Here is a 13,751-nt window from a genome sequence, read left to right as displayed (position 1 = left end):
CATCATATAGAAATCCAAGGTCAAATCATCACAATTTAAGCTATTCATTGAAACTTATTTATGATGTAATTAACCCTAAAAATACTATGTTTTAAGTTTATTCTATTAATTGATTAATTTTTTATTATTAAAATTATCTTAAAAAGTTATAAATTATCAAATATATATAAAAAAAACACACAATTTAAGAATTCATAAAGGCTAAAATGATCCCACATAAACATCTATCACATGTTCCAATAAAAACAAAATCATAGGGTTCGCTGCTCAAGAAATTTACCCTCATGAAATGATCTAAAGATTTATAGAAAGGTTCAATTATAACCTCAAATTCTACACTCAAATAGTTTTTCAACAAGAAATAATTTGAGACTTTGACATTATGGATATTCCATTTTTGTCAACAAATAACAAAAAAAGAAATATTTGTTACTTAATTTGATCTCAATTCATTTACTTTACTTAATCCACATGTTAACTATTGAACAAAACTGAAAACAAAGTTCTAATCTAACAAAATTTAACTGAACAATTTCTGTTACAAACAAAAACAAATCATTCAACTTCAGTCTTAACACAACATGCCAATAATTTTTGCGTTTTTATTAGTTTTAATTAATTTCTACACTATATATTATTTAATATATATTATCAAAATATAAGTACAAAACACATTTGAGATGATGCATATCCACTTGTTTTAATTTTTGAAGTTGTAAATTGCATTCTTTTGGGGGGAATTGGAAGAGCTTTTGATTATGATATTCAACAATGTTTGTGTGCGCTCATGATTTCTTTCACAACACCATACGATAATTAGGAACAATTAGGCATCCAAACAGCACAGATCCTTCGCACCCTTACCCAAAAAGAAACCTAAAATCCCCAAACGGCCAAAAAACATAAAACATATTAAACCCTCTCTCCGCGGATTCTCCTCGCAAGCTGAATATCCTTCGGCATGATGGTGACTCTCTTGGCGTGAATCGCGCAGAGATTGGAGTCCTCAAAAACACCTACCAAGTATGCCTCGGCAGCTTCCTGGAGAGCCGCCACAGCGCCGCTCTGGAACCGCAGATCGGTCTTGAAGTCCTGAGCGATCTCGCGCACTAACCTCTGAAACGGGAGCTTCCGGATCAAAAGCTCCGTGCTCTTCTGGTACTTGCGGATCTCGCGAAGCGCCACGGTCCCCGGCCTGAACCGGTGGGGCTTCTTCACTCCGCCGGTCGCCGGTGCCGACTTCCGAGCAGCCTTCGTCGCCAGCTGCTTCCGAGGAGCCTTCCCTCCCGTCGATTTGCGAGCTGTCTGCTTCGTCCTCGCCATTATGAGAGAGAGAGAGAGATTGGAAGATTCAAGATCGGTGCTGTCGCGGTGTTGGCTTGGTGAGGTGCATTTGTAGGGGAAGAGGACGCGGGAAGTCATGAAAGTTTAGGGTCTTTAAAATATACGGAAATTTTATTCGTACACACTCTTGGGCATGTGTACAAAAACTCGTATCTTGGGCCGTTGGATCTTCGCATAATTAGAGATTATGGGAGCGTATGATGCAAACTCTCGAGAAGTGTGTATTGGCGGGAGGGCCTATTATTTGTGTTTGGCAAACTCTGGCCGTTGAGTAGGAGAGGTATGGACGATTGGGATTGATGGTAGGGGTAAGCAACAAAAATAGGACAACGGATTTAGTTTTCTTTCTTCATTCTAGCAGCAATGTTTTTTTTTTTTTAAAAAAAAAAACATATATATTAATGGAAGATAATTAAAAAAAAAATAGCTCCAAAATCATTTCAATTAATTTAATTTAATAAATAAATTTAGGGAGCATTAGAATCTTAATCCGCTAGACTATAAGGAAAATTTAAGTTTCTTAGACACACTTAATTCACTTTTTTGTGTACTTATTAGTTAATTTTTAATCAATTTATAAGCAAATAATAAATTTATATATATATATATATATATATAGAATAATTTAGTATGTGCTTAACCTAATTGTTCAAAAAATTAAAAAAAAATGATATTATTTTAATAATTTAAACTGTTATTAACTCTTAAATTCTTTACATATATCAATTTTGCTACGTTTTAACTCTTTAGAATGTAAATTAGATTAGAGGTGGAGAGCAAGTAAAAAGTGAACAAGAAAAATGAATTCCTATTCTTATTACCCTTTTCTTTTATAGACTTCTTTAACGAGTTAAAACTCTTTAAAACATATATTACCTTGGTAATGACATAAAGTGAATTTCAAATTAAAATAAACAATTTGATTTATGTAATTCAGTTTCATTCCGAAGAGTAGAGATGATTCATGTGAGTTTTGTAGAAGCAAATTAATTTGACTTGATTCTTTATTTGTAAAGTTAAAACTAAAACATTCCATCATATTGGAGCTCTTATATTTCTAATTTTGAGAAAGAATTTCAGCCTAGCGTAGGCCTCGAAAAATAAAAACATAGACTATAATTTATATGGGATTAAGAATTTTATTTGAAAAAAAAAATAGAAGAATAAGAGAAAAAAAATTCCACCATATTTTTTTTGTTTTCATTTAATATTATTAAAAATACAAATTGGATCAACTATGATTAAAAGTTAAGAAAAAATAATTATATATCAATGACATATAAAATTAAACATTTTTTAATTTATACATTTTACTTTGTTTCTCATTTATTATGACCAAACATAAAAAGCTAAGCGCCCACTTTGTATTGGAAAATATTTTTATTTTTCATTTCAATTTTTCAATAAATTACAAAAGTTAAGCAAGTTTTTCATTTTTACAACATTTAGTTTTAATGATATTTACTTGTGAAAATAGTTAAATTTTTTTTATTTTGAACTTTCAATTAATTATTAAAAATGCCTTGCTATTTTTATTTTTCCAAATTTATATAAAAAAGTTAAAAATGTATTTTTATTATTTTTCTAGATTTCTAATTCTTGCATTGAAAATGAGAGTATGAAATTTATTTTTTGGACCATAATTTGTGTGGATAATGTATTGAGTTTCTTTCAAATTACATGAATTTGTTTAAAATTCCCGATCCCAAATACTACCTTACATGATTTTTTTTTTTAAATTAAATAAGTTATCATTCTTGTAATTATTGTGAAATTTATAATATATATATATATATATATATATATATATATATGTAGACACCCCATTTTTTCCCAAACCCAATATAACAAAAAATTTTTTATTATTGATATTACCATTATTTTTATTATTTTTATTATTATTACTATTATCACTATTTATTACTCTTTTATTATTATTATTATTATTATCTTTAACTGTAAATATAATTATTATTATTACTATTTTACTATGATTATTTTTATTATTATTATTTTATTATTGTTAGTATTATTTTTAGTATTTTCATTATTGTTATTGTTATTATTATTGTTTTATTGTTGTTACTTTATTATTACTATTTTCATTATTTTTATCATTCTTATTATTACCTTACTATGATTATTTTTGCTATTTCCATCTTTATTAGATTATTATTATTACATTATTATTATTATTATTACCATATTAGTATTAAGTATAAAAAAGGAGATAAAAAAAATGGAAAAAAAAAAAACAAAAAAGGAGAGGAGTTAGGTTTTCCAAAATTTTTTATAAAAGGAGGGGGCTCGCAATTAAAGGGGGGAAGCGGAGAACAGAAAAAAAGAAAAACCTTTGCTGATATCTCTCGCCCTCTCTCTGATTCTGGCGGTGCCCCACGGCCAACCTCACTCAGCAGCCGCCTCCCCGCAAGCCTTCCAGTTCCAGCCATACACCCAGAGACGACCCTTGCTCCCAACCTCACACCCGCACCAGACCACCTCTCCACACTGCAACATAAACCCACGAGTCACCTCACGTTGCTGCAACCACCTCACGACCGCCATCTCCTTCATCCTCTCCATTCCCCTACTGCTCTACCATCCTCCTCCACAAGCAGCAACCGCAGGAGCCATCTCCTCATTGCTCCGTCCTCACCCAGCAGTTGCCGGAATCACAGCACTCCACGGCTGTAGCAGACGAGACACCCGCCATTGTCATCACTCAGCCCGCACCCTCACCGCCTCTCTCACGTCGGCGAGCATCACAACAACCGCAGCCACCACCGAAGCCACCCTCCGGCAACACCTGCTCTGCTCCGCCTCCAGCCACCGCGAGCACCAACAGCACGGCCCCGAACCATAGTCAGCACCAACAGATCCCCTGCTCCGGCCAAGACGCCAGCACAGGCAGCCACGACAACTCCCCATCAATTCAGCGCTGCTGCAGAACCCTTCTCTGCTCCGACCCAGACGCAGCGGCGGCCCCATTCCCTGTTTCTCCCAGCCGAGACTGTCCCCGGCTCCACTGCTGCTACACCGGCACCCAACTCCGGCGGTACCCCCCTCTCTGTAAGGCTTTCTGTATGTGATCCTCTGCATGCCAGCCACAGCACACACACGTGCACGAGCCCTGTTTATTTTGGTTTTACTGTTTTTCTACTATCATCCTCTTGTTCAGTTTTGTTTTTTCTCATTTATTAAGGTAAATATTAATTCCTTTGTTCTCTGTTTTGTAGGATTCTTGCTAGGGGCTTATTTCAATGTTCAAAGATTGAATCTTGTGGTCATGATTTTATTGTATATATTAAATAAGTTAATTTTATGATACTTGTTAATGTTTATTTATTCATTCATTTATTCTTAAACATTAGACATGGTTGTAGAATCTTTATTGTGAAAATTCATTTTTTTAAGTTTAAAATCTTGTCACATTAATCATATTGATATAGAAGTTTTAAAGTTATAATATGATTTGGTATCTAAATGTTGTATTTATTTAAGTATATAATATTCAAGTTGCACACTTAATATTAGGGCCGTGGTTGTTGTCATTAAAATATTAATGTTCATGTTATGAGGTGTACGTTGTTCGTAATATTTGATACTCGTTTCTAGGGTTTTCGTTTCTTTGTGCCCATTATGTGTTTAATATTCTTATTATCATAGTACTTATTTTTTAAAGGGCATTATCGTTTGTTTAGGTACACATGTAGGGTTATTATTATTCATATTTAGTGTTAAATAATGAATATGGTTATCTTTTATTGTAGTATTTTCATTATTGTGATGATGTTTTGGTATGTTGTTTGCTATCATGTTTATATCGTTCCTATGTCCATCTTATATATATTGTGGTATTTATAGGTTATTATGTGTATCTTTATGTATAGTTCATTAAGTTTAGCTTTATGTTTATATTATTCTTATGATGGTATGTATATCTTAGTTTGTAATTATTAGCTCTTTTCTGCCATGTTATTTTAGTTCATTATTAGTTTATCTTTATTATGGCATTTTAGTACTATTATTAGTTTATCATCCTGGTTATTGATATTATTATTGTCAGTATTATTAGTTTATTATTATGGTGTTATTTTTCTTTAGTTTATTATTAGTTTATCTTTATTATGTCATGTTACTATTTCATTAGTTTCTCTTTATTATAATATGTTTAGTATAATAGTATGTATAACTTTTTGAGAATTTTTAGTATTTTAATATACGTAGTATTAACTTACTACAGTGTGTATTATTACGTGTTATGTTACTTATTGTTATTATTTTAGTATTATTATATTGTTTTTCTATTATTAAATATTTTTAATTTTTTTATTTATTTATCCCTATGATTTTAATGCTAGGGTATGAGCTTCGGGCTTCACTTACCTTAAACTCTGAGGGAATATATATGTATATATTACATTTATTTATTTTTCATGTGTATTTATAAATTCATAAAAGGAGTAATTTAAAGACTTTTTAAATTAACTTAGGAATAATTCTAAATTAATTAAATACCGTTCGTAAGAACGGGCGCGTAGGGGGTGCTCGTACATTCCCCTCGCGTAACCGAACTCCCGGCCCATTCTACCCCTAACGGGGTAGTAATCATGTGTTCTAACCACACTAAAGGTTAGTGGCGACTCCGATATTCTTATTTTTAATTAAAAATTAAAATTGATTTTTATTTCGCCACCCGGGGCACCCGCGCTCCGGGACGTTGCGACAATATATATAATTATTTTTTCACATTTAAATGACCTCTTTATTTTCTACCTTTTCAATATGAATCTTCAAAAACTAAAAAAAAATAAACTATTTTTTTTTTATAATTCCTTGAAGATAAAAAATAAAAATAAAAAATCACAACTAAATGAGCCCTAATTTTTTCATTTTTAATATATTTTTCAAGTTCTGAAAAGAGACCTTCAAACTCATGGGGCACCAAAATATACCATGACTTTGGACTGAAAACCGTAGTAGTATGTTTGGGAGAGGTTTTAGATGTAAATTTGTACGAATATGGAAGAGAGGTAACATAAAATTGTATTAAATTTTCTTCGAACCCATTCAAATCAAAATTTAAACTCTAAAGTCTATGCTCTCAAATGTAATATAAAAAGACCGGGATAAAAGGGGGATTTGAAAAATAGAAAAATGCATATAAGCCTAGCTTGGTGGCCTGCAATGATTGTGATAAGGGAGGAATCTCCAACAAGCAATTCTCATCTATAGAAAAGAAGTCCCTCTTAATTCCCCTTTCGCTTTCTTTATCCAATAGATGCGACCGCACAGCTCCATCTCTCACAGTATTCCTTCTTCAGTTCTTCCCTTCCCTTTCAATTTCATTTCATTGATTAATTTCTTGCTCTTGCTCTGTGCTTGCCAATTGCAATTGAAGCTTTGCTTTCATGCGTTCCTTTCTCAATATGACTTTAGTCCCACTGCCACATCCAAAAAATTAACTATACAAATCAACTCTCCAATTAGTTCTCCCACTCTCCTCAATGATTCTCGACTTTTGATTAGCTGCCTTCAGTAGAAGTCAAGCCCCCTCATTCCCCCAATTAGGTACTCTCTCTCTCTCTCTCTCTCTCTCTCTCCCAATGTGTTCATTTCACACAATTAGATTTGATGAGATAAAATTGTGATGAATTTATTATAGTAGTTTAATTTGTCGGTTTTAATTCTAAGGGTTTGTGAAAAACAGTTTTTATTTTTTATTTTACTTTATTTTAAAATTATAAACAATTAAAGTAGGTCCTTTTTCATCTATACAATATTTGTAAGAAATAAATAAATAAAAATAAAAATTTCCGATATTTTTTTCTTGTGGAAATAGTTTTATTTTATTTTTAAATAATTATGACATGACACTTTATTTTTTAATTTTTTGTTCTATATGGAAAAATTGAAAAATAAAAATGATCTTTTTTGTTATTTTCTAAATTTGTAGTCCTTGCTTTGTAAATTGCATCTATGATCTCGAATATTATCTTATAAAAAATCATTTATCTTTTTTATAATTATCTTAGAAATCTATAAATGGAAAATAAAAAATTATTTTGTACCTTTTCAATACAAGTCTTTAAAAACTGAAAAAAAAAATCTATAATTATAATATTTTTTGAAAAACTAAAAGTAGAAAAAAAATATTTCCATAAATAAACAAGCTTTAAGATTTTATATTTTTAATAGCATAATCTCGCTCCTTGCCTTTGTGAGTTGGCCAAAACAATTATTAACTAGTGGGAGCCCAATAATGCTACTATTACACTACAATAATTAATTTGAATGATGTGACTTGCTCTGGTAACATCATATTTCATATTTAGATTAATTAGGATATTGATATAAGCTCAATTATTGTATAATTTTTATTTCATTCTACCTCAACTCAAACTTTAAATTTTGATCAAAGAATTGAACCATTACTCTTATATTTTATTCTCAAAATTTAAACTTCAAAATTTATCATAAGGGTATTAATTATTTTTAATTTTTATAAGCATGTCTTGATCCAAAAAATATTATTAGTATAGTAATTGCAACACTGTCCAACATCCATATTTTTATAATGCAAAGTTATTAGCAAAAAGCACCCATCCCAATTGGCCAATTCCCAAAAGCCTCAATTTGCGTGATTTCTTTCTTTTTGAAATGTACATTTCAGTTCACTTTATGCGCAGATTTGGAGCCTCCGAAGAATGATGACTGGAAAATTTAAAAAGTGCATGATGCTATGCTGTGTGAAAAAGCGCTCGGTAAGCTCATCATTATTGTTATTATTATTATTTTCTAAAATTTTATTGAGAGATCCATTCACTTGAAACAATGCAGGGGAAAATTTAATTCTATTGTGGTTGAAATTTTGATGTTTGTATTTCAAATTTGAATAGAATATACTATAAAATCATATTAATTTTGTTGGATTGCCATTCAATTTCAAAAAGATTACTATAAGGGGGCTTAAATTTTAGATGAATTTAAGCAAAGCTTGGGTTTAATCATGTTCGAAAATTACTTATCCTCTACTTAATTTTCTGATTTGGAGCAATTCTCACAGAAAAATTTAGAAATCTTCCTCCCACTAGTGAGTTTCTAGAACTCTCCCTTGAACACGAATCGTACCCATTCGAGGAATTTCACATGATCAATTCCGATTCTGATGCCATTTGCTAGCACTCGGAGAATTTTCATGCAAGTTTGGTATCATGGTTGAGTACTAATTTGAACTAAAAGTTTAAATTATTAAGTTTTAGACTCAGCAATGTAGACAAACTACTCGTCCTTCACTTAATTTTCTATGTAAGCAACTCGCACAAGTGAAATTTTCAACACTTAATGGTCATCATGTCTCGGGCATGTCGAGTGATCAACAACCAGATAATTGTCCACCCAAAATTCATAAGTACGCGCATAAGGGCAAGGTACCTCACATTTTGAATTAAGGGATAAGATAATTAGATTGCTGTAGAAGAAATTTGAGATTTTCACATAGGAATATGTATTTAGCCGAAGATTGAAACTCATAAATAATTTTTGACAATATAGTGGAGATTTTTTTGAAGTTGGAAGGATGCAAGTACTATTAAATCGCAAATATTATTAAACGTTTTTTTTGTTTTCTAAACTCAACTGAAATAATTTAAGAGTGAGTTTGATCATTTTTTTTACACCATCTTCTCCTCTTTAAAAGTAAAAGTTAGGTTCAATGTGTTCAGTAATTAGTTTTTTCAGTTTTTAAGTTTTTGAGGAGCTCTTAAAAAATTACAGATTTGAAACTTTCAAAAGTTAAGAGCTAACCCCAAATCTACTTAAATCAATATCTAAAACACGAAAAAACTGCACTGCCACACACGGCCTTATTTTTCCTTGCCTGGTCTTTTTCCCTCTTTATATTTCCTCACCCAAAAGCAGCATTGAGCTGAAATTAATTCTCCCTGCCTCATATGGCTTCCTCCCCTGATGCATACTCCACTTATGATTTTTCTTCTTGGTGGAGACAACTCAAACGAAAGGAATATTACAGTCAATCAAATATTGGATCTTCTTTATTGCTTCTCAAATAAAATACCCAATTTGCAAACACAAACCCAAAACCATTGGCTCAATAACACATATACTTATTAATATCCTTAATCAGCTTTTCAAATTGTCCAAGGAGGATTCATCTACCCCCGCTATGACTTTAATTAAATTTTAATTGTCATTAATTAATTCTTTCCAAGTTTCAAACTTCTTGTTGACTCGGGGGATTCTACTCATTCATTTTCAGCATGCTTGATTTCTTATCTTTAGGTTTATTAAAATGAAAAAAAAAAAAATGAGAGCATGAAATTTGATTTAGTTCATTCTCTAAGTTACGCGCGTGCCCACAAACGTATATAAATAATCCTTTTATTATTATTAGCATTGAATAGAGACGAGAAATATAAATAACTCAAATTTAAAAGTTAAAATATATGATATTATTAATTTATGTGTACCTCTTAGGAGTTTGGAGCATCATATTGTGTATGATAGCTCTTTTTATATCATAATATTTAATCTATAGGAAATTGGGTCTATTTAAGATTAACTTGAATTTAAACTCTTTTACAAAATTTTTTAATTCAAAAAGGTACAATTTTTCACTTCAAAATTTTTTGTTGGAATTATAATTTTTTCAATTGTATCAAATGATAATTTTATTCTTATTTCTCATTAGACCAAAAAAATGAACACAAAAAGGCAAAAATTGCTATTGCAATGAAAAAAAAAATAGGGGCATATAGACGACACTTTTTTAAGTATCTATATAATGTAAATTAGAATTTGTTCTGCTAGAATACCACTTTACATAAAAGTGTTAGGTTGTGGGTCAACAATGTATATTAAGTTTTAACACTCCCCGCACGTGTAGCCCGAAAACATGTTAAGAGATAAACACACAATACATTTTTAAATATCATAGAGGGCAATGAAGTTAGAACTCAGGATCTCCTGATGATGTTAGATTACTACTTTACCTAAAAACTTTGTAAGACCGCCTAATTTCCAATTCTGATACCATATTAGATTACCACTTTGTATAAAAATTAAAACTTTTAAGTCACATTCCATTGTTAACATAAATGGAAATATGCCTTAAATTTGTAAAATCACACCATGAAAGTATTTTTGATGATCTAAAACTTTAGTGGTTTGGGTCTTTTAACACTCTTGATCAAATTCAAAATCTAGGGGCATTTTGTAAGAAAATAAACTTAGAATTTCTTGTAATATTTCGTGCACTCCTACTACAAAATTTTTATTTTATTTTTATTTTTATTTTTCTTTTGTGATTATAGTCTTTTATTGGTAACATTAATTATGCAAGGGAGCAAAATGCTCACTTGGGGGTGGTCCTCCCGGACCGGTCACAATGTGGTCTCCAATCCATGGTTTCGAAGTCAAAAGTCAACGACTGCACTACGAGGTTGCTGATAATAATTAATATAATAATATTCAGTTATTCACTGTCTCAGTAAAAATGAAAAATGATGTTTACCCAAAATTTTTCATTTTTTGTGATCTCAAGAGTTCGTTTGGATCAAGAAGGAAAATAAGGAAATTTTTTCATTTTTTCTTATAATTTTATTTTTTTTAAAATATTATCAAAAATAAAAAATTTATTTTAATATGATTAAATTTTTTAAAAAAAAAACTAAATATTAATGATATATAATATCAAATTTTTATTTATAAATTTAATATATTTTATTTTATTTTTATTTTCTTTAATAATCAAACATGAAAATAAGGATTTTAAGATATTTTTCTTTCCTTCTTGTAACATTTTCTAAGTTTCAAACGGGGTCCAAATGAATTTCTCATTTTTCATTTGTTTGGGACGTCATTTAAAACTAATAATTATCAATTTTTCCACCGAAAGGACCACCAGCTAAGTGGGTCAGTTGGACCAACTTTGTTCGTCTTATTTTCACAAAATTATTAAATTAGGCAATTAAAACTTAGTAAATCTTAGATAAATAATTATTAATTTAAAATAATTTTATAAATTAAAAATTACTTGTTTAATTTGATCTTTTGCAAAAGTTGTTATCTTTTATTTGGGAGATGTCTTACAATTAAACTTGTATGAATTTATATAAAATATAATACAAAAAAAATTATATTAAATTTTGTCTAAGTCTACACAAATCCAAATCCAAACTCATGTTCTCAAAGACAGCATTACTCTTTATTTGTGAGAGACTTTAGATTTAGATAAAATTTCATATAAATTTATCTTATATTTTATCCAATTCTATACTCTAAAATGCTGTGTAAAAAGGATCTAAAATTCAAGAATATAATTACTTATCTGAATTATGACTTGGCTAGTTTGTCTAACCAAATAATTTCTCACTCTTTAGTCTCTTCCCTTCCTTTTATTTATTGATTAAACGTGGAAAAAAGGTAAGAAGTTGTGCTCCTGCATTAAACGTGTATTAGGAAAATTTTGAACTTAAAATATTTATTCAGGTTTCAATTACATGAGACACTTTTATAAGATAAAACCATGAGGGCAATCGATTAGAGTGGACAATACCTCATTGAAATTAGCAAAACTACTACATTTTGTATCAAACCCAAATTATTTCTTTTTCCACGAAAAAAAGTTTCACTAAAATATAAAATTTTTTATTAGGTTGCATTTGAGTTAAGATTTTTTTTTTTTTGAGAAAAAAAAATTGCTTTACTATAATTAAAAGTTAAAGAAGTAAATATTAATAATGTATAAATTAAATTTTTATTTATTAAATTTTTATATTATATTTACTTTTTTTACTTTCCTTCATAATTAAGTATGAGTGGGTAAAGCATTATATATATTTCAAGTCCTGAAAAGGACCTATATGTTTTATATTTGGGAAATAAGCTGTAAGACATGATGAATTTTTTATTTTATTTCATTTTTATCTGATTTTCTTTTTGGTATGTGGTGTGGCAAAAACATTTTTATTAATATGGCATAGCTTGGCTATCTCAAATTATTTTAAAAGAGATTAATGAAAATGAGCTAGATTGTTGCCAAATTTATTTGATTCTCTTATGAAAAAGGAGTATTTATTGAATAGAGAAAAAAATTGATGTCAAATATTTGGTAAAAAAGGTCGTAACATTCTTCAGACGTTTGAATAATAATAAACGTGTTAAGAAATGTAAATAATGCATGCACAATTTTACAATATTGGGAAAAAAATAATATTTATGGAATAGAATAATCTAATAGAAAAAAAATAACTTTTACATTTTAAAGTTTATATAAGAATTTATATATAAAAAAATAGGAAAAATATATGCGACAAAGAAATATAACTCACCCTAAATTCACAGTGTTTTTCAAATTTCAACTCGACACATTTGTAAAATGTTAAAGCTCGTCAAAACTCACATGATAACATGTGAATCATGTGTATAATCATGCTGTCTTCAAATCAATATCGGAACACAAGAACTGAAAAAAAAAAAAAACTAATTTCTTAAGTAATAGACTCGAAAAATAATAATAACTTTTTAAGTATATTCAAAAGGTATATGACATGACAAATAAATATCCTAACTTTTTAAGTTTAGAACACAATAAAATATTATTAGTAGGTGGACATGGATCCTGTACATTATGTACTTCAGACACGTTTCAAAATATATGAATAGAAACGTGATTTTAAAAAATTAAAAATTAAATTTCTAAGATAGATAGTGCTCCAAACCCACGAGAAGGAGAAAAGAAATACCGAAAGAAAATATTACGTTTATAGACCTACCTCAATCCTAAATCATGTGCTTAGTATCATGCAAGAAGCCAAAAATAAAAATGAATTAAACTTTCTTACTGGTAATTTCTTAAGCCAATGAAGGGCTAAATTAAGCCCAAACCATGTGATTTTGTCTACTAATTGCTATAGTAAAATTAATCGTACTTATCCTATACTTAAAATAACCAATGTAATACAAAAAAATATATTATAAATAATGAGTTTTTAACGCAATAATAAAATTTGCACATTCCACATGGTATACTTTTATTATTTACCCATCCCAATCTTACCTTACCAAACGTGGCCTAACCAAAATGCAAGGGATGAAATAATTCGCTGCTTTCCCACCGAATTCATTTGACTTCCATCCCACAACATCCGCCGCCTACGCCGCTCCTGTTCCATTAATTTTTTTTAAATTATTTTTCATCCATATTTATTTTATCCCCACCCACAAAATTTGAATATCACTAATTATAAAATATTATATCAATAAATTCAATTGAAGTCATAAAGGGCCATTACTTTTGATTTTCACAAGTTAATATCTCACTTACATACAGAAAAGATATATATTTTTTTTAATGACAGGAAACTTCATCCACCACCTCGCCACTT

The 13,751-nt window shown here is 29.5% G+C and overlaps 2 protein-coding genes across 6 annotated transcripts in view; one reads left to right on the top strand and one right to left on the bottom strand.

The window, feature by feature from the left end:
- Positions 1-683: 683 nt before the first annotated feature.
- LOC131145157 (histone H3.2-like) lies at positions 684-1,387 on the bottom strand. The gene has a single exon (XM_058094260.1). It carries the CDS (start codon positions 1,321-1,323, stop codon positions 913-915), a length of 411 nt encoding a protein of 136 aa, XP_057950243.1. The 5' UTR covers positions 1,324-1,387; the 3' UTR covers positions 684-912.
- A 5,159-nt stretch (positions 1,388-6,546) lies between these two features.
- Positions 6,547-13,751, top strand: part of LOC131144896 (carbonic anhydrase 2-like) — a 41,910-nt gene continuing 34,705 nt past the window's right edge. For 3 of the 5 annotated variants that reach the window (XM_058093837.1, XM_058093836.1, XM_058093835.1), the window contains exons 1-2: positions 6,691-6,915; positions 8,034-8,108. In XM_058093837.1, the coding sequence (XP_057949820.1) occupies positions 8,052-8,108 (57 nt within the window). In that variant the 5' untranslated portion in view covers positions 6,691-6,915; positions 8,034-8,051. Of the gene's footprint in view, positions 6,916-8,017; positions 8,109-13,751 lie in introns of all 5 variants that reach the window. The other 2 variants (XM_058093833.1, XM_058093834.1) reach the window with 2 other exon arrangements.

This window comes from Malania oleifera, chromosome 12 (genome assembly GCF_029873635.1).
Source record: "Malania oleifera isolate guangnan ecotype guangnan chromosome 12, ASM2987363v1, whole genome shotgun sequence".
Classification (NCBI taxonomy): domain Eukaryota; kingdom Viridiplantae; phylum Streptophyta; class Magnoliopsida; order Santalales; family Ximeniaceae; genus Malania; species Malania oleifera.
Note: the sequence above shows the minus strand (reverse complement) of the source record. Positions and strands in the feature narration are given on the sequence as shown.

Excerpts from the sequence above, each read along its gene's own strand:
- LOC131145157 (XM_058094260.1), bottom strand. The coding sequence starts at position 1,323 with ATGGCGAGGACGAAGCAGACAGCTCGCAAATCGACGGGAGGGAAGGCT.